Source organism: Cryptomeria japonica, chromosome 6 (assembly GCF_030272615.1).
Source record: "Cryptomeria japonica chromosome 6, Sugi_1.0, whole genome shotgun sequence".
Taxonomy (NCBI): Eukaryota; Viridiplantae; Streptophyta; class Pinopsida; order Cupressales; family Cupressaceae; genus Cryptomeria; species Cryptomeria japonica.
The window spans coordinates 407317512-407338749 of record NC_081410.1 but is presented as its reverse complement, the minus strand read 5'-3'; the positions used below and the strand labels follow the sequence as shown (position 1 = coordinate 407338749).

The window sequence follows — 21238 nt, the reverse complement described above, 5'->3', positions numbered from 1 at the left end:
TCTTAGGAAAATGTCTAATGGCTCCTTGATTGCAGATTTGCTTGATAGGGTTTCAAAATTGGAGATAGACAACCATTCTCTTAAGGACTCCATGTGCGAGCTATCTGCTAAGCTTTCGACTATCATGGCGGAAAATGACGAACTCAAGAAGTTAGTGGATGCTAATATTGATTATGTTACAGGGAAGGACTTGGTCCTGAGCTGAAGGCCCTGCAGTCTGATCTCGACAGCAAACATGAAGTTCTCAGAACCAAAACAAAGAAGTAGATCAAAACATGGGCTTCAGTCTGCAGAAATGCTCCTCCTCCTTTGGCCGACATCGAGAAATCGGTGCAATCCAAGTTTAGAGAAGAACGCACACAAAGGGATCGCTAGCTCAACCTTAAAGTGCGGGGTCTCCCCTCTTTATCCTCGGACTTGATGCCTGTTGGTTAGTCCTTCCTCCACGATCAACTCAACATTATTGACATCACCCTCGATAGTGCCTGGGTTGGGTATGATTCCACGCTTTTCCTGTGCTTTCTTTCTGCTGCTGACCGACTTCGAGTTCTCAAAGTTCGGAGGAAGCTCTTTTTGCTGCCCACGAAGATCTATCTTGATGAAGATCTTACCAAATCGCAAGTTTCTAAGTTGAAACAATCCAGAGAATTGGTCGCTACTACGAGGCGAGATGGCAAGTGCGCTGTCATCAGAAACTTGAAGGCAGTCATTAGGGATACCTTCCCCCTGGGGTGGGAACCTAAGAACACATCTCTGGCTACTAATTGACGTCCTCGAGCCCGACTTGTTGCAGACGCATATAATACTACAGGTTTAGCTATACAGATTAGTTGTTGGAATGGCAATGGGACCTTCTGGTCTTCACCCAGTTTATTGCGGGACGGTCTTGGCTCTTCTGATCTCCTATTCCTCACTGAGACTCATGAAAGCTCCACCCGTCCTCTCCCGGGGGTTACTGGATTCCATTGGTTATCGACTTTTAGACACAAGACTCGGTACTCTAGTGGGGTCCGCGGATCCAGTGGTGTGGCTTGCCTTGTCAGCAATCGTTTTCAGAGCTCGATTTTTGTTGTTCTTACCGATGAGTCAGCTAGATTTTTGTGGGTCCGGATTTGCTGGGTGCCCCTCCGCGTTAAAGACATTTTTATTGGGGTTTGCTACCTGCCTTCTGCCTCATCTCCATATGCAGTCCATAATGGCCCAGATGGTGACCCCTTCATTGATCTATATGATAGCATTTTTCAGTTCTCTACGGCCGATGACGTTCTTCTATTGAGTGATTTTAATGCTCGGACTCGGGTGGCTCAAGCCCCCCTCCATGTAAGAGTTGAGGACACTGTGCATTGAGGATTCGGATCCTGTTGGTTTGGGGCTCCAGAGGTCATCGGATGACACCTCAGATCTTATACAAAGTACGACGAACACCTTATTCAGCTTTGTGAGTCTTCTGACCTTGTGATCTTGAATGGCTTACCTTGCTTTCCGGATTCGTGGTTTTTTTACCTGCAGGCCTCATTGTCGTGGGGCGAGCATGGTGGATTATGCTCTTTCTAGCCGGTCCTGTATTTCTTTCGTTGGCCACTTCTTTGTCACCCCCATCCTATTTGCCGGTCATGCTCTTTTCAACCTCTCCATTTGGACCTTATCCCCTCGCCACCCTCCCTAGCTTCCCAGCCAGCCCTCCCCCCCCATGCTTCCTTTTTCTTTGATGATGTCGACCATGACCTTTTTACCCATCACCTTAGGCTACTCCTCCCTTCGGACTCCCTTTTCTTCCATCTCGAGTGTGCGGCTGCTAAGTTTACTCGTCTTTCCGAGGCTATTTGGGGGGCTGCCCTCTTGTCCTTTCCCCACCTCACCACCCTCCTATCCCTCCCTTCCAAGAGTAAAAACACTTGCCCTATGAACAAATCGTATGATAAAGAATGCAAATCCCATCATCGCACCCTACGGGAAGCCTTCATCCACAACCACCCTCACTTTGCATGGCTTAAAACCTCCTACAGTCATCTCTTTCGCTGCAAGAAATGCCTCTTCATCTCCTAGCGCAGGAATGTCCTTCAAGCTTCTCTCATTCACTCCCCCAAGTCCTTTTGGCGCACCCTCTTTCCTCGCCGCTCCCCTCTTCCCACTGGTCTGAACTATGGATCCCTCGTTTCCCATACCTCACGCTTTATGGTATCCCCGACCAACCCCCCTTCCTTGTCACCCCCCTCACCCCCACAGTGCCATCTTTTCACCCACACAAACATCAGGAATGCCATTAGGACTTTAAATAGTAGCTGAGCAACCGACGAGGAGGGGTTTCAAGTCTAGTTCTTCAAGCATGGTAGTGTTGTCCTAGGCTCTTTATTAGTGGACTTATTCAATCATGTGGTTCGCATAGGGTTTCCTCCTTGGTCTCACCACATCATCCACCCAATTCACAAGGCAGGTCCGGCTTTCGATTATGGTTGGCCACTCTTTTTCCAAACTCTATGCTATAGTTCTTCATGCTATTCTCTCCAGAGAGTTGGAGCAGCGGTGCATCAGTGTGCGGGGACACGCAGGGTTCAAACCCAATTATTAGACCACAGATCACATTCTGACCCTTAGAGATATTATCAAGGAGGCTCACCACTGCTCCTCGAAGATTTATTGCTGCTTTGTGGACTTCTGCAAAGCCTTTGATTCAGTGCCCAGGGTGGCCCTTTTCCAGTGACTGTGGGACATTGGTATTTCAGAGACCTCCTGATGGCTATTATGAGACTTTATGAGTCGGTCCTAGGTCATCTTAGGATCCCCCTTGGTTTTCTGACTTCATCAAGAGTACGATCGGTGTTAAGTAGGGTTGTTCCCTTTCCCCCACTTTGTTTAGTATCTACATTGATGAGTTGGAGGGATTTCTCTCTGAGCACTCCCTTTCGCTGGATGGTTGCCACCTCCACCAAACTTTGATCTCTATTTTGCTCTTTGCCGATGATGTTGTCCTTTTGGCTTCATCCCTTGAGGGTTTGCGGAGACAGTTGGATTGCCATGCGGCCTTTTGCAACCTTAGACAGTTGACAATCAATTTGGGGAAAACGAAGGTCATGGTCTTCAATTGCCTGAAGACCTCCCACCTACACTTTTTCTTTAGAGGAGTGGAGGTTGAGATCTCTTCGTCCTACACATACTTGGGGGTCAAGTTCTCCTGTCTTTAAGGACAATGCTTTCGACACCACTTTCAGGACACCTCATCCAAGATGACACTTATGGACACTTTGATTAGACCTACTGTTTTGTATGGGTTTGTGGTTTGGGGGCTGTCCCTCTTAGAGTCTAACTGGGCTTCGGTCGAGTTGGTCCAAGTTCTTCTTCGGTGCATTATTAGATGTAAGCAGACCATCCCTCATAATATTATTCTCGCGGAGTTTGGGGCTCACCCCTTCAGACTTGGGGCCATTTTCGACCTCATTTGGTTCTTACATCGCTTGCGTGGCTTTGTTGACTATAGGGAGGGGCGCCTTTAGTTCCCTTACCTCGCCTACTATTCTTCTAAGTCCATTACTGCCTCTAGGTCCTCAGGTCGAGCCCATGGTTGGTTCTCTGAGGCTTAGGCTCTTCTTGGTTCTATTGGGATTGAGATTGATTGTCTTCCTCCCTTCCAGTACTCTTTGGATGCTTGTCATCATCTCCTCCCATCTAGACAAGAGCTTAATAGATGTGTCAGAACTGATAGTTACAGGCAGTTTATCCATACTACCTTGGTTAACCCCCACGGGGGTCTTTGCCCTAAGATGGCCTTCTATGCCGAGTACTTTTTGGAGCTAAAGGGTGAACTCATTGTGTGTCCCACTTACTTATCCCACCACTGGGTGCATTCTCTTAGGATACCCCTAGGTTCTTTCCATGTGGGATCTCACCATTTCTACATTGAGACCGATCATCGGTTAGCCAGAGATCGCAGGGTTTGCCGGTTATGTAGTATGGGTGAGGCTGAGACCGAGGAACCTTTCATTTTCCATTGCCCCTTATGCTATGAGATCAGAGGCAGATTCTTTTTCAAAGGAGCTCAGTCCCTCTCCTGTTTTTTCAGATACACTGACCAGAGGTGCCTTGCTCTCTATATTCAGGAGGTCGTCAGGCTCCAGGACCCCTCTTCTCAACACCAGTCACATAACACTATTCAGCCCTGCCAGCTTATCACTTCCTTCTTCCTTGAGACTCACCTTGCACGTGGGACCAAGCGCTAACTTGGTTCCACCCATATTCGTTTGGTGATCTCCAAGAGATGTTCCCTTCAGCAGTGATGTTCCCTTCAGTAGAGATGTTCCACCTCCCCTTCCAGGAAGTGCCAGAAGCGTTTTGGGCCTCTCACAGGCTCTATGGGTTAACCTTCTATTTTGAGTTACTTCTCTACGGTGCAGACTTTGTAGCAGTGGTAGAGGGATTGGGTGGTCCTGTGCGGGACTCCCCTTTCCTTTTTCCTCTCTCTCTTTCCCCGATGCTGGTGGTTTCTCTTTTTTTGTTGGTTCTTGTTGTTTTGTTGTCACTTTTCTTCGGGCACCGTTTGGTGTCCCTGCTTTGGGCTGGCCCCCCTTTCTGGCTTTTGGCAGTCCCATAGACTTACTTTATGGTCTTTTGACGGACATTAATAAAATTATCTTATCTTATCATGATCATGTAATTTTGGGTGGTGCTTTCCGGAGGTTCATCTGTTAAGGATGTTTCCTAAGGTCATTTTCATGTTTAAAATTAAGCCCATTAGAGAATATTGACTTGATTTATTATTCTATAGGCAGGTTTGATGTGAGGAACCTACCTGGGATCCATTTGTAGTTGGGAATTTAACTAGGATCGTTTAATATTTTGATTGGATCATTTTCTTATGAGAACCAATCCATTGTATGCAAATAATGATTAGACAGTTGATGATTAGCTGTATTATATAAGTCAAAAAGAACCTTGATTTAATGTTGCCTTCATGTGGATCTTTAGAGTTCACTTAGAGAGAATTATAATTAATATCTTTGTTCTGACACAAAGAGATAAATTATAACTGTAGCATTGTTTCCAGGTGTTGATGGTGTACGGCAGGGCCGCGGAAGGAGGAGTTCAACTGTTGCACAGGAAGGTTATGGAACAGGAACAGTGCTACCTGAACAAGGAATCTATCTCACTGCCTCTGTATATCGGCCTGTTCTTCAGGTTTGGGTTCCTACTTTTTTTTAATATAAAATGCTACCTTGTCAGTAGTTTCAATAAATGTAATTGAGCAAAAGAAAAAGGTTTCTGCAAATGTGAAGGCCAATGCCTGGTTATGTTTTCCTTTTACTTGCAGTTTACAGATAAAGTTGCTTCTCTGCTGCCTCCGAAGTATGCTCAACTTGGGTATGTATAGACTATACATCATGTTAATTCTGGATGACTAAATTTTTAGATTGTATTGGCTTCTTCTTCAGTAAATTGGGGCCTTTGAAAGATTTGTTCTCTGAGAAACATGATGAAGTCTATGTTTGAACTTACGATACTGTCACTATAATACATCTTTGGATAACTTCAATAAATTATAAAGAAAGAGTAGAAAATTAAGACTGGCATTTGCTTACATTTTGTAAGTAGAGGGATTTATAAGTAGAATAGTTTTTTGGGTTATTGCCTAGTATGACACCAATTCAGTGTATGAAACCCTCCTTATTCAAGCATTCCACAAGGGCATTGTTTCTTCATCTTATCTTAGATTGTTTTGATGTGTACAACCTTAACCCTCTGAATTCGAGCATGTGACTTTCAATATAGAGTACACATGCCTTCACCTTTAGGTCAACACAGGTTGTGCTTTTTTAAATTAAAAAATGCACATGGTAACACTTACTCTGAAAATTACATTAGCTATGACATATGGACTTCAGAATAAGATTAAAGCATTAATGTCACTGTGATAAACCACCAGTTATATTCATATGCCCATTTGTTGAATGGTAAGAGTAGTCGGTGGTCTGGTGCTGAATCATTGATATTTAGGCAGACATAAATCACCAGCCATACTCATAGCTTTGCACTTAGAGTGGGATCCCATAGGCTGTCCTGAGCTTCACTTTATTCTTCTACAGGTGATACTGAAAGAATGGAATCTAGATTTTAATATAATTTTGACTTTGACCAAAAAGGAAAGGTGGTCTTCTAGCCAAGTTAAAATGAACTCATCCAACAACTACAATGCATATAAATGCCACAATTTGGATGCCTTTCAAGGAGGGTTTTGCAAACATTACTAATGTAAATTTCTCTGATTTCTCTTATAAAGTTGGAAAATACCTCCAGCTATCATTCTTGTTAGTAACTGTAAACATCTAATGGCATTCCTAAAAATGGTTTCTTGGATATTCTTCTCTTCTTGAAGGGGAATAGATCTCCATAAAATTTGATTTGGAAGATAATTATTGGATGATTGGGTGATGGAGAATTATGGAAGGAGTAACCAGCATTACATGATTTAGAGTATTATCAAATTTTTCTATCATATTATATGCTTTATGGTATGTCTATAAAGTATTTGGTACTCCAAAGTGCATCTGATGAACAGTAGGGTCATAGTTACGAAAGTGGTTATTGTGTTGGCTGTCAAATGCCTAGGAGTGTCCACAAGCCATTTAGCCATTGCTTATTTTTCTCTTTATGGCTACTATTGGAGTTTTAAATAGAGTTGTACCATGGGTTATTGTATAGGCTGTATCAAAACTAAACTGGTTAAAAATTGTTTGTTGTCATTTTCTCCTAAAAGACTCTAAGATTGTATTGTTAGTTATAAGTTGGGAATGATAGGTCATCAAGTAACATTGATGATGGTTATAGTAGTCTCTTCCCTTGTGGGTTAGCAAGGACTTGAGTAATGGCTGATGGGTCACCTTCTTGTGTATGTGGTAGTTGTCTTCCAAGTAAGGATTGTGCAAACAAGTGTTTTGATGTGGAAGTTCAATCTGATATGGTTTGTGTAATGTCCCCTACTTGATATAGGCTTGCTTAACAATAATTATCTAACTCAATACACTCGATACTCAAAACAATTTGCTTAATTAGGAGACAAACTCTATCTAAACTTAGCCACAGTGAATCTGAATAAAAAATTATTATATTACTCAATTAATTATTCCAACATTCAATTCATAATTCTGTGAACCCAAGATAGGACTTGGATCTTACCTTATGCTGGAAGAGTAAATGACTGGAAACCTGCAATCACAATGAAGCAATACACACCTACAAGCATATTCATTTCTGATTAGTATAACCTATTCTATTTGTGACACAGCAAGATAGATAGTATAAGAGGCCTGAAGGGACAGCTTGGGTCCGTTGTCTACGAAGATCAAGGGATGGTTGCTTCTAACCCTCTTGCTAGACTTGGCGGCCCTGTTTGCTAGCCTTCCAGGCTTTATACCTTTAAAGACTTTCTATCACGGTGAGACTGGCATGGAGAGTTTAACTGGTTCCTTGACTTCATGGGTCCCTATGACCACATGAAAGCCCCTCATCACCACTGGATACTCTTTCCCATCCTCTCACACATGATGGTGATAGAAATAGTGTCTAATTACAAACTTATATTGATTGCATGACTGTTGACTATAAGAATTATGGAACAGTATCAATTCAGCATTAAATCAGATATAATCAAATTATATAAATGTTTCCCAGTACAGTATAGTTAAACAGTATATATATTTGCAGACAGCATTAAGTCAGTTATAATCAGATTATATAAATATTTCCCAGCATAGTGTTAAATCTGATATTTTCTCATTTACAGACAGTATTAGATCAGATATAACAAACGATATATACTTCCCAGTACAGTGTTGATTCTGATGTATTCTCACTATATATATATTCCTGCATTATTATATCATCGATGTTGTTCCTAGTGTAAATTAATAATATCTGAAAGTGATCTTCTGCGGTAATAATAATAAATCAGTTAGGGACTGAATTAACTTACCTGTCCGTGGTGAAGAGAATACTGACTTGTGTGGTGTTTGCTGTATCGGTCTTTGAGGCTGAAGATAATTTCTGCTTTTTAATTATATTCCTCTATGACTCCCCTTCTTCCCTTCGTATTTTCTTCTCCTTTTATATCCTTCAATATGAGGAAATCATGACTCTTCAATATTTTTGCCCCTTTGGAAGAGTCACAACTCTTCCTATTTAAAACTTAATTATATTTTAATTTCTAGAAAATCACTGCCCTTTTGATATTAAACATAATCACTTTCTTAGATTAATTGCTGCCTCTTATTTGATAATCGCTGGCTTCTTTAACTTGCCTTCATTAATATGCTGTCTTCTATGCATTTGCTCTTCATCATAATATTATGTCTGCTCATTAGCTATGTAGATATATTGGTCAAAGCAACCCCTAAGCCGTCCTAAATCTGACGTAGCATCATAAGTATAAGGGGACCAAGTCTGACACTATTCTAACATGCTCTCTGGGTTGTCTGCTTAAGGCATCAGCAGGGGCTTCCTTAAGGAGAATTGAAATTAGTTTTAATGTTCTCGTAAAATATTTTATTGGTGAACAATTACTGACAATCTGAAGCATTTGTTTCAAGCTGGTGGGTCTCAGATGCTGTCTAGGAAAAATACATAGTTTTATTATTGATTTTTTATAAAAATAAAAACTTTTAAATAAACAAATCACAAGGCTTTTATCCTCCATTTGATGGGGCATGACAGTTTGAAGGTCTAGCATGGCATGTTAAACAAATAGTAGGTGTGGATTGTCTATGCGAAATTCTATAGATCCAATTCATCTATGTGTGGAATGTGGAGTTGTGTAAGATCATAACTATCATCTCACATATAGCCTAAGTCACAGGATACGGCGATTTTCATGGATGAGGTTCGAATTTAATCGAATTTCAAACTTGTATAAAAAAAATCGAATTTAATCGAATTTCCTCTATAAAGCACTGCTATCTGTCGCTAAACACAACTCAGCTGGTCGTGGGTATTCTTTGTATATGCTTTGTATCTATTGGGTCATGGGTGTCTGCAACTGCTGGGTCGCCCTCGGATTTTCTCCAACAAGGGTCGCTATTCTGATAATTTATTAGTAGTATGCATATATTTAAAAATAAACAAAATTATCGAAGGCGAATTTTATCCGATTTTTTTTTTGGAATTTTTCCCTTGTCGAATTTCATCCGATTTTCATGGCTGTCGAATTCGAATTCGAATTCGAACCTTGTGACTTAGCATAGAGCTATGAAGCTCAAATAGTTCTAGTTATTACACAACATTTGTGCATATTGGTGAAATGTAGAATGGCAAGGAATTACTCCAATTTTTTTTGAAGAACAACTCCAACGTTTAAGATATGAGATTAGCATGTTGCACTGCACGTTAACAAACAACAAAGTGTCATGTCAAGCACAACAATATAGAAGGCATAAATAGGCGAGGAGACATCACCATTGCTTCCAACAAGGTGGCACAAGTGGAAGACTTAAAAATCGTCTAGTTAAGTCACCATGATAATCTTATGAGATATTGGGTTCTATACTGCAATTGCATTCCTTCACGAACATAAGACCAGTGTAGGATGAGGGAAGTATATACCTCAAGTTCACTCTCAATACACATCCAATGATGCTCACAACACTTAAGGAAACCTATGCAAAAGGTTGGACACTAGGAAACACCATAATTCAACTATTTGGAATGGCCACTCATAGGATGAGGATGGCAACTAGTTGCAATCGAACTCACAACACTCGAATGACACTTGAACACAAGGGGAAGACCTCATAAGAGATTAATCAACTAGGAGGTACAAGCTCTCCACCAATTGGAATATTCTCCTTGTGCAAGGGCATGCTTTCCAATGCCAAAGATGGCATAGCTTCCAGATTATGACACTTGACAAAGTATCGCCATGAGAAGAGTCATAAGACCAAGAGTATAAGACCATGACTAGAAGTGTTCGGTGTTTAAGGATCTAGATGATTATATTACCTAGAAAGGACAATCACACCCACAAAGGACATTAGCACCCAACTACGTAGGTGTCCATTTTCAGCACTAGAGTCTATTTTTAGCACTAGAGTTTTCTTTTGACATTGTAGTCCTTTTTGGGTGTTGGAATCTTGATTAGAGATAGAATAGATGATCGTTTCTACGTCTCACACTCAAGGACAATGCCTCAAAATCATAAAAACAAGATTCAACTCGAGACAACCCTAGAAACACTTGTTGATGATTGGAAAACCTAAGGTGTAAGATTAGGAGAACACACCCAATCTTCAAAATGCACACAAATGGAATAGGCGCTTCTCAAAGATTGGGAGGTCTACAATGAACTTTAGAATGAATCCAAGGACATGAGGGATGAAGGGGAATGTTCCCAACACACCTCGGTCACTTGCCCTTCACAAGGAGAAACCAAAATGACAAGATGAGACCACCCTATCATGGTTTCACAAACTCAAAACAGAATGATTGAGAAGCAAAACTTGCCAACATCCCTAATATACCAGAATTGTACATTTGCTAACACATTATGCTCATTTTATGCCCAAATAAAAGTTGCTCTAAGTACATTTTACCAATATATCTAGAATGAAGAAAAGCATATGAAACGGTTTATGTGTTTGACATCAATGTCTAGATGCTATAAAAATAATGACAACTTCACCATCACTTATGTGGACAGATTACAATCCATCCAATAGGAGGTTCCAATAGAAATAATACAATAACACGAGGATTCAAATGTCTTGAATGATATATTTACAACATTTCTACAAATGAAATAACAAGGAAATGAAACCTTTTCTAACTTGCATGTGAACTTGGGCCACTCCAATGGATCCATTAGGCCTCTAACTATGGTCCCATGCCACCCAACCATGTGGTACTTGCAGGTCTGCCAAGCACACACACTCATACAAAACAAGGGGAGTATGGCTCACACATACACAACAAACATCATGAATAGCTACCATAGAATACACATGCCAACAAGTATAATCAACTAACATGGCATACACATGTCAAGTTTGCATGATTAACCATCGTAACATAACATTTTAAATAGGTAGGATAATCCATCATAGCATAAAAATGCCAAAAGGGAAAACATCACCTAGAAATAGGCATAAGAGATAAACATCACATAGCATACACGTGTTAATCAATTAACCTTACAACACGAGTATGAATGTGCAATCAAGATCTCCACCAATCACACACACACACATGGTGAGAGTTAGATCTCATATCAGGTACAAAATCGAATGATTAGAAGGACAAGGATTCTAGAGGTTAGGAACAGGAGTGTCATTGTAATAGATTTAAGTTATAGTTGTGGAATTGAGTAAGCATCCCTTTTACAAGGTGAGGGTACCCAAGTGACATATTCCAACATCTCTTGGAGTGCGGCATGTCTTTTATGCCATATCCAGCTTGTACAAGCGCTTTTGATATGTTATAGATTCACATTGTAGGTGATTGCAATACCCATATGAAGTTTAATTGCCACTTCATTAATAAATCCCATCCATTCTATCTTTTGACCAATTTGGATACTAGAAAACGTCTAGAGCCACTCCCTTCTTGCACTCTACACCTCTCAATCCTAGATTCCTCATGCCAATTATTTGAATTTGGCATGAAAATTAATGCAACAAAAATTGACTATCATTTTTGGAAAGTCTCAAAGATTCTAAATGGAAAAACATTACAAAATCATGTTTTCTCCCATTTTAATTCATTCGTATGCATTCACAATTTTGAACCTTTCTATTTATTTTTGAATGCAAAATACATAAAATTTCCAAATTCCACCTTTGATGAACCTTGATTTTTTCTAACATTATGGAAAATTTCCAAAATTGAAGAATACCCTTTGGTTCTAGATATGAACAAGAATAGTCATTTCCTAAGATACTGGTCCTGGTACTAGTACAGGTTTGGTTTCAGGTGTTAGGTTTGTGGGTTTGATCAAAAAGTTCTAGGTTGCGCTGTCTATACAAAAACAAAAAATTAGAAATATATAAATATTTGTACAGTTGTATAATTGACATCAAAATACCATACATAGATAGCATCTAATATTGTGTAATAAAATAACTACCATAAAAATAAGAAATATTACAATGTCAATTAGTCGAAGTTGAATGTCATGATATATTTATATATTAAGATTGAAAAATAATAATGTCAAGTGTCAACATTCAACCATCATTGATCAAGAATCATCATATGAGTCTTAAAAATTTCATAATCACCATTTGTAGTAGATTATGTAGATATCGGTGAATTAGAAGAACCACAAATAGTACCACTAGCATTGGCATAACACTAGCACTCTCATCCTCACTAGCTAGTTTGTCTTCAACATCAAGTGCAACAAAGTGGGAAGTGGAAGCATTTAAGTCAATATGCTCTGGCTTGATATGCCACTTCCTTGTAGCCACTTTGTTTGATTGAAAGGAGTCACAAGTTTGAATGCAGATACACTGAGTCTACCTTTTTGAGTGTACTGTATTGCACATTACTAAGTGGGTGAAGGAGTATGTGCTCCAATTCCTCTCAAATGTAGATGAACTAGGAACCTAATAAGACAAACCCGCTAATCAATGCATAAAATATCACAAAAATGATATCAAATCAATAATTGCAATAATATCTATTGAAGAAAATGGCGAAGCTGAAACACTGACAAATACTCAAAGCAACATACATTAACACAACCTATGTATCCCATGATACATAGCTGGAAATACAATGCCGATAATAGACACCTCAAGGCATGCAAAAATGTGGGCATTATAGCTATTTTCTATTGCTTGAAAATAGCCATCGCTGATGATGAAAATTACAAGATCTAGTTCTTGCTAGAATAGAAATTTGGCATATGAGTGATCTTTTGAAAATTTGAAGCAACTTTTTACTTGAAATTGTTGATCTTTGAAATATTGCAAACATTTTTTGGAGCCTCTAGAAATATTGTAAACCTTTTGAATATGATTATGACGAATAACTTGCCAATACCAACCCAATGACTTGAAATTGGAACCTTTGACCATGGTGAATCCACTAATGACAAACAAATCTACTTTGAACTTCTGCATCTTGCTCGAGGATTTTGATGAAACCCTAGTTTTGATGATGCGCCCATCAGTTTGAATTTGAAACCTGAATTGTTGGAAGCACTTTCATTGAATTTTCTGCTGTTGCAATGTAGTGTTTGAAAGATGACACCATCCATGTAGTACCAACCCCAAGGACATTGAAATGTAAAAATATGATTAAGCACCCTGCTGGGGATGAAAAACAGCGACAGGAAGTGAAAGAAATAGGATGCAGTGCTGTATGATATGATAAGGGAGGCCAGTATGATGTGATAAGGGAGGCTGATTATGCTGTAAGCCCTTCATGAACTGCTGCTAACCTTGGGAACCATCAACCATGGCTTTGGGAAATTCTTTGCGAACCTGCAAAAATTGGATAAATAGGCCTTGTTTCTGCTGAAAGTAACAGAGTTGAACTGAACTTGATTTTTCAATGGAAAATAACCCTTGTATTACACACTTCATTTACATGCTTTAAAGCTTGTTTTTTGCTTTAAATTTATGGCAGAGAAAGTAAGTGGCTGAACCGCTAGGAATGTGTGCCAACTTGAGAAATTGCGCCTTTTATGCCTTGATGTTCTTCGCTTAGGTTATTGTCACTTTTTCATGCCTGAGGTAGAATTTGCTTGGGACTAGCCACTCAGTATGTGCACCCAATTTCATCTTCTTTATCTCATTTGGAGCATGGCTTACTTCACTAAAGAGGTAGGTATCTTTTCATGTCTTGGGTGTAGTTTCATAAGGGGTTTTGCCATGCCAAATCTTTGTCGCATTTAGGTTGTTAAGTCCTTACAAGGTGGGCAGAGTTTCTGTTAGCTGGTGCCACAGAAAAGTGTACCACCCAATGATCATTAATTCTTATTTTATACTTGAACATATTTCACTAAGTCTACTGCCATTTTAAGGATATATGGTGTGGTTTTATTGCTGGCGTTACCACTCTTAAAGCATGCCTTCTTGACCTAGTTTCATGTCCTTTCATTTGCCAGGTGCTGATTCATAATGCCTTTGCCATGCTTCACTAATGTTTGACAGAATTTTTTATGTTTTGTGCCACATAAAAATGTGCCAGTTCTAGTCCTTCATGTTCAAGCAAAGATCACATATCATATTGCAAACTTTTATGAGCTATGACAGAGTTCTGCTTTGGCTAAACCATGACATCAGGCACCACTTCATCAAGGTTTTAGCTTTGCCTCTAAGCTGAGTGTTGTTCACCTAACTCTCTGCTATCTTATATTTGTCCCAGATGGAACTCTTCCTTGGCATCGACATCACCAAACGTTGCCAACCTTTATTGATTTCTCTTTCTTTCCCTCGCTTATCTCATCCGAATTTCACTCCATGACTGCCTTTGCTTGTATGCCAGAAAAGCCTTTGAATCAGCCTTGTCTTTGCCCTTTTTCTACTCCATTATTTTTACAATTATACTTTGATGTGATCATGTTTTACTTGTAGAATTGTTAGTTGAAAGACCAAATACAAGATAACCTTGATGCAAACTTGATGATTAACTAACGACCATCTTGAGAAAATAGAGTATGAAATTGAGGTCTATCACTAGCCTATGGGTAGGACCCTAACTCATTAGCTCATCTCCTCCCCTTTTTCTTTCTCTTTGACTTAGGGTCTGCTCCCTTTTTATTTATTAACCATTGAATTGAATCTTGGCTCTAACATCCATTCCATTTGAAAAGGTGAAACGTAAGCACTCGCTTCTTGAAAGATAAGCACTTTGCTTGAACACGACTTTGTAGCACTCAAGAATTAATTGCCTACCATGTGCGAATGGGGAAATGTTGGTTTGATGTTCTTTCTGTTGTTCTCATTTTTGTTTTCAAAAATGAAGGACCATTACATAAAAATTTTGTCAAAAAATGAAAATTTTACTATGGCACGCTTCCTGAGGCATAATTTTGCTTCGCCCTTGGACTAGCTTAATCCTCAGTCCATCCTCGAACCACGTTTCAAATTTCATCGCATTCTAGGTTCATTTGCTTAGTTTTTCCTTCAATTTTGGGTTTTTTCTCCTTGACTGCAGTTGCGAAATTTTCCTTAAGTTGCAAGTTTTAATGTTTTCCTTTGTTTTAGTCTTTGTAGGGAAATTTTTAGCTAATTACAAGTGCACTTTATTGAAAAAAGAACTTGTAACTTACTTTTTATTTCCCCCTTGATGCTTTTTGGCTTTTTAAGTCATAATAGGGATTTTTTGGATAAGTTACAAGTTAATTTTAAATTGCAAATTCAAAAAGTCACTTGTAATTCTTTTATAAAGTTCCTATTTTAGTGTTTTTACTTGTAATGGGGATTTTATTCCCCTATTACATGTGTTAAGTTATTAAAACTTGCTGAGGGGATTTTATTTTCCCCTTACAAGTTATTATAACTTGTATTTCTCTCTCAAAAACCCGATTTTGCCTAAAATGGAGATAAAGTGACATTTTAAACTTGCAATTGAGTCGCAAAAACCCAATTTGCTCCATGAGTGAAAATAAAGGCATTTTTTAACTTGCAATATGGTCTTAAAAACCCGATTTTGCCTTGTGCAAGATAAAGTGACATTTTAAACATGTAATATGCAGTCAAAAACCCTATTTTCATTGTTACATGCAAATTGAAACTTGTTCTTCACTTCCAAGAACCCGACCAAGTATTTTTCCTCTCCTAAACCGATTTTGCCACAAATTCTTCCCTATTTTTTTGGAGAAATTCATGGATTAAGGAGGCGATATGGTAGCAAAGCAGATTTTGTGAGTTTGGAAACACATTGCATTTTGATTTGGTAAACATTTTATATTTCATTCACTGCGTTTTACCTCTTCAAAACCGTTTTTCATGTGCTACATTTTGGAGGTTTTGGTGCCACGATTTCGCTTCATCTTTGGGTGTTTGGCTTTGGGTCTTTCCTACGTGGTATTTCCTTAGCGATTTGACTCATTCTTCTAGCATTTCGAAACACGTTTTTGCTGTTCTTTCTCCAAATCCGAGTTTGGAAAAGCGTGGCAAGGGTTTTGGAATCTTTTTCTATTTAAAGGATTGTCTTCTTCATTCAAAGATTGTTTCATCTTTTGAAGAGGCATTTTGGATTGAAGCAAGGTATGTTTTCTTTTCTTCTTGTTCCATTTTCTTGTCCTTTTGTTTTTCCATTCTAGTTGTAAATTTGTATATATGTTGGTTTTGCCCTAAAATCGGTTTTGTGAGAGAGATTTTCTCCCCTTTGCAAAGCAATTTGTGAATTGCATTGTTCTTCCCCATTTCCCCTCTTTACTTGTATTTGGGATTTTAAATCCCGATTACAAGTTGGTTGAAAATAATTGATCTTCCCTTATGGTTATAAGACTTTAACCATCTTTTGTTGAAATTCCAAGTTGCAAAGATGAAAATTACGCATTCTTCCAAAATCGGGTTTTTTGAACCGGATTGCATGTTGAAAGTCTTCCCATTTTCTTGAAAATGATATTCCCAAAATCTTTCCATTCTTGTTCATGCTCATTGCCTATATCCGTACTTTCCATTCACGTCATTTCCCACATGTCCAAAACTCATTTTTCACTCATTTCTCCATTTTCCGTTTTACAAGTATACTTGCATTCGGGTTTAAAAAATCCGATTGCATGTTCGTTCTTCCCCACTTGTATACTTGTAAAACTTTTCCCAAGATCCGAAATTGGTCAAAGTCAAGTTTTCAGCATTCCAATTCATTTCCCATCTTTCTCTCACAAAGTTGTGAAGTGCAAGGGCTGAAGTTCTTCCCATTTGAAGAAAGAAAAATGTTAGTTGCAGCTGATTATGATGTTGCTTTAACACTTTTAAGTCTTCATCGCAGCATACCGGGTTGTTCTTCAATGTCAAATTTACCATCATCTCCCATTTCGAAGAAGATGAAGTATAAATATGACAAGTACCAAAATGAAGTTTCACCTTCACAAGTTTCCTCTCCTTTGGATCATATCAAGGATACGGAGATAGGGCATGTGGACATGTCAGAATTCATTAAGAGGGTGGAGGATCCGGAGGATAGCAATATGCAGCGGTTGTTGGACAGCCACATTCATCATGCATCTTCTTTTCTAGTGGCTGCCCTAGAACCTGAATTTGTTCTCACTTGCGCTCACCACTTCGACAAGGAGACGAGAACCATTAGAAATGATGATGTTGAGGCAATAATCTGCCTTGATGTGGATACTATCGAGAAAGTCTTCAGAATACCACCAACACATGTTTATATGGAAATTTCAAAGGATAGTGTAGCTGAGTACTATGTCAAGAGGGAAAAGGACTGCAAATGCCACATTAACAGGTGGATTCATGAGCCATGAGCCACCTTCACGAGGTGGGCTAAGTTGTATCATTGTGACTTCAAGTGGGCAATTGGAGACATCATTACTCTCCTCAGCAGGATGATGGGTCTTGAACACTCTAATGTTTTTAAGCCCTGGATGTATCAGTTTACCATGTTCATAAGACAGTCCCATCATATATCATGGGGAGAGATTATCAGTGATGCTTTATGCTAACAACTTGCAGCAGTCCCTACTACCATGACTTTCTACATGAATTCATACTTAGTGTATTTGGCAGCATCACTCAGACATTTCCCTGGTCTTTCTACCAAGGGTGATCGCTCGCTTATACTTGTGTGGGAATATTATGATCAGCTGCCTTTGAGACCTAGCAGATTACATTTCAGAAGGGTTCAAGATGCATTCTTTGGTTACTTCATGTGCCAGTTTGACAAGACTCTAAAAAACAGAAGGGTGTCAAATGAAGCATGGGAAAGAGTGAATGAGTAGGGGTGCTTGTTTCTTCAATTCCCGACTTTCACTTATGTAAGAGTCGGATGCTACAGTGGGCAGCCATACATGCTTCCTAGATACTCGACCGATAAGATCATTCTTAGGGAGTTGGGAAGACAGATCATGGTTGTGCATGCTCATCAATCTGTCAAACATAAGGTTGGGATGGGGATTTCTACAACTAACCCATTGAAGATTAGCCGGTATTCTCTTGTCACATCCGTCAAAGCCAAAGCTATGGAGACTGAGATGTAGGAGATTAAACTCAAAAGGTTTAAGTCAAGGGCAGATTTTGACTATCGGGGTATGAAGGAAAAAATAAAAAAAGTCCTTCGTACATGTGCATCGTATTGAGGATATCTGGGTAGATCTTCGTACAGAAAGGGAGGTTCTCAAGATGCACTACTGCAGGCTTTCTGTTGAGCAGGTTATTGATCTAAATCTAGTGGACATTCTGCAGGGAATGATTGATGTTGGTAATGTGCTTGATCCAGAGTTTGTCTCACTAAGGGTTGAGGAAGCCCCACTTCCTTTAATCCAATGGTCACATAAAGAATGCACTTCCATTCTTGAAAGATTTCAGCCTATCTTAGCTAACACCAACACTTGGCTCAAAGGTAACAGTGTTAGACTCATCAAGATCAAGGTTGGAAAAGAAGATGACTCTACGGGGCCTCTTGGACGTAAGTCTGAGATTCAGATTGACAAGGAAGGTGCATCATCTTCAGGCACTAAGATCAAATTGCGGGTTAGTCGGGCAATAGTGCTTCCTCCTGAGGAGGCGATAGTTCGTGGAATAGAAAAATCCCATATTCGCATTCAAGTGATTGATCCTGATAATTCGGAGGAAGGACAACAATCCGATGATGTCCTAAGTCACTGGTTTCAGAGTCACTTCATGAGATTCCCTCCCCAATTTCCATGGAGCTGCCTCTATCTCCTCCTGACATAGTAGTGGAGGAGTCCCCTCAGAATGTCGTTCCTATTTCAGCAGTTGAGCCACCTCTTGATCATCAACAAGAGAGTTTGTTGGAAATCCCCAAGGATACTCCTGCATGTATCCATTTGTCAGAGATTGAAACCTCTACTTCTGGCTTTGAAGAATTTATGAGGCAATCTTCACGCCCTTTGGTTACCGAGCAAACCATGGTTGCCATCCAAATAGATACTCCTCCCAAGGTGATCACGGTTGTTCAAACAGAAACTGCTTTTCCTTCATCTTCGGTAGCTACTACAGGAGAACTAGTCGTTTTACCTCTATGGCTTAGTTCTTTTACCCCAAAGAGGAAGAAGCAGGAAATCTCTCCTGATGTGTTTGATTATTAGCATCTCAAGCAGTCTAGGCCCAAGGTTGCTAAAAAAGCCAAGATAATCTCAAGAGTAACTGTTGACAGCAACAAGATGAAAGTAGCAGAAATTGTTGAGCCCCTTGTGGATAAGCCACGTGAGGAAATGCAAGATGCTGATTACCGGGTTACAAGGATAGAATTGGGTAAACAAACGCATGAAGTGGTCAAGCATGATGCCCAGCAATCTGTAGCTTCACTAGTATAGCAATATGATGAACTTCTAGTAAAGAAAGACAAGCTAGAAGAGGGGAATAGGCAGCTTGTTACTGTTCATAAAATTACAAAAGTTGCTGGTGAAGGGAGTAATCCTACAAGTTCTTCCGGTTCACAAGAATCAATTCGGGGAGTTGAAAGAGCTGCTCAGAAAGTACAAGCGCTGGATTCTTGGGTGGATCAACTACTGAAAGACATTTTCCAAATGATGTCTAAGTTGGAGACCATTGAAAAAAAATTGAATCATACCTCTGAGACTTTCAAACAGAATTTGGAAAGGGTTGAAGGTAGTTTGACAATTTGGTGCACAATGCCTCGACAACAATTGAGTGTTCTTCAGGAGCGACATTATCCCTTCCAGGATCATGTATTTGGAATTTGAAGAAATTGTAGAGAACAAAGCCCTTGTTCTCAAATCCCTCATTGAGGAGATTGATGATGCAATAAGATTGCGAGTTGAAGTGTTCCAAGGTGTTGTTTCCCACTGTGAGAAGGCCTCTTGCAATATCATGAGTCAGAATGGAGAGTTGATACCAGAAGAAGAAGTGTTCGCAGATTTACAGATGAAGATTCATAATGAGTGGAGGAGCGAACAATTTTCAGTTGCCTCAATCCAGGTTTTGATGAAACATCAAATCTTTTTGCACGAAATCTAGTCCACTTTGGAGAAGAACGACTCTATGCTTCTTCAATACCACGACACCACCGTGAAGACCATGGTTGTTGCCAAGAACACCCACGAATTGAATCCTTTTGAGCTACTAATGATCATCCAAAAGTTCGAAGGATTCATGTCTTCACATGCTACAACTTAAGTGTTTTTCAACACTTAGTTGCGGTTTTTCCAGAATTGTAATCTCTTAGTTGTAGTTTTTCTTTTGACAAGTTACATGTAAAAACATTTTGTAAATTGCAAGTCAAGTCTTTACTTACACTTTTGTAATTACATGTAAAACAACTACAAGTTGTGCTCAGTTAAGACTATAGTTGGAATAAGTCATAGCTAGTTATTGAATAAGTCTTGGTGGTTGAGAGAATCTCTTAAGTTAGTTAGGATCTTCCCACCTTTTTCTCAAGACTCCTCTTCTATAAATACTTGAGGGGTCTATTGTAATCTTTATCTTTTAGAAAGCAAGCAAAAACTCTACCAAATTTACAGCAAAGAAGTCTTTGGGCTTTCATGTGTGAATTTAAGAATTGAAAGAAATAGAAGAAAATTGCTCAAGCTTTGAGTCTTTGTGCTACATTTTTGAGTTTGTGTTCCATATTATCTTTCTTGCAAGTGTTTCTTTGAGAGCTTAATCGAATCTGATTTGCAGTCTTTGAGCTGCAAGTATTGGAGATTAACTTAGTTAAAGTAGAAGTTCTATTGAGAAAAGTTGTAAGACTTTGTGCTTGCACTTGTTCTTAAGAGAGTTTAGAAGTAGATTTTGTAGGAAATAGTTGTGAGTCTTTGAGCTTGTACTAGGTCTTACTGTTTTACGTAGAAGAGAATAAGGTATTTCAGTCTTTGTGCTGATATAATTTGTTCTGAATATCATTAATATAGAAAAAGGGTAGATAGGACTTCACATAATCAAGACTTTGAGCTTGACATTGTTGTCCCGTCCCGAAAGAAGTGATGGAAGTCTTTGAGTTTTCAAGAAACTTCATTTCCTTTCTCTCATTTCATTTCAAAAGTTGTTACTGTTGTTTTATGTTAAATTGCTATCACTTTTTTGTGAAGAGAAAAGGATATTGGCTTTCTTGAAAGAAGAAGAAAGACTGTTGTTCCATCCTATTT

At 39.2% G+C, this 21238-nt stretch overlaps 1 protein-coding gene across 1 annotated transcript in view; it reads left to right on the top strand.

Annotated features, from left to right (window-relative positions):
• The window catches only part of LOC131065853 (exocyst complex component SEC8), a 246086-nt gene that overhangs the window by 155022 nt on the left and 69826 nt on the right, over positions 1-21238 (top strand). Inside the window, exons 13-14 of the mRNA XM_058000496.2 lie at positions 5039-5169; positions 5303-5352. Of these exons, the coding sequence (XP_057856479.2) occupies positions 5039-5169; positions 5303-5352 (181 nt within the window). The remainder of the gene's footprint in view (positions 1-5038; positions 5170-5302; positions 5353-21238) is intronic.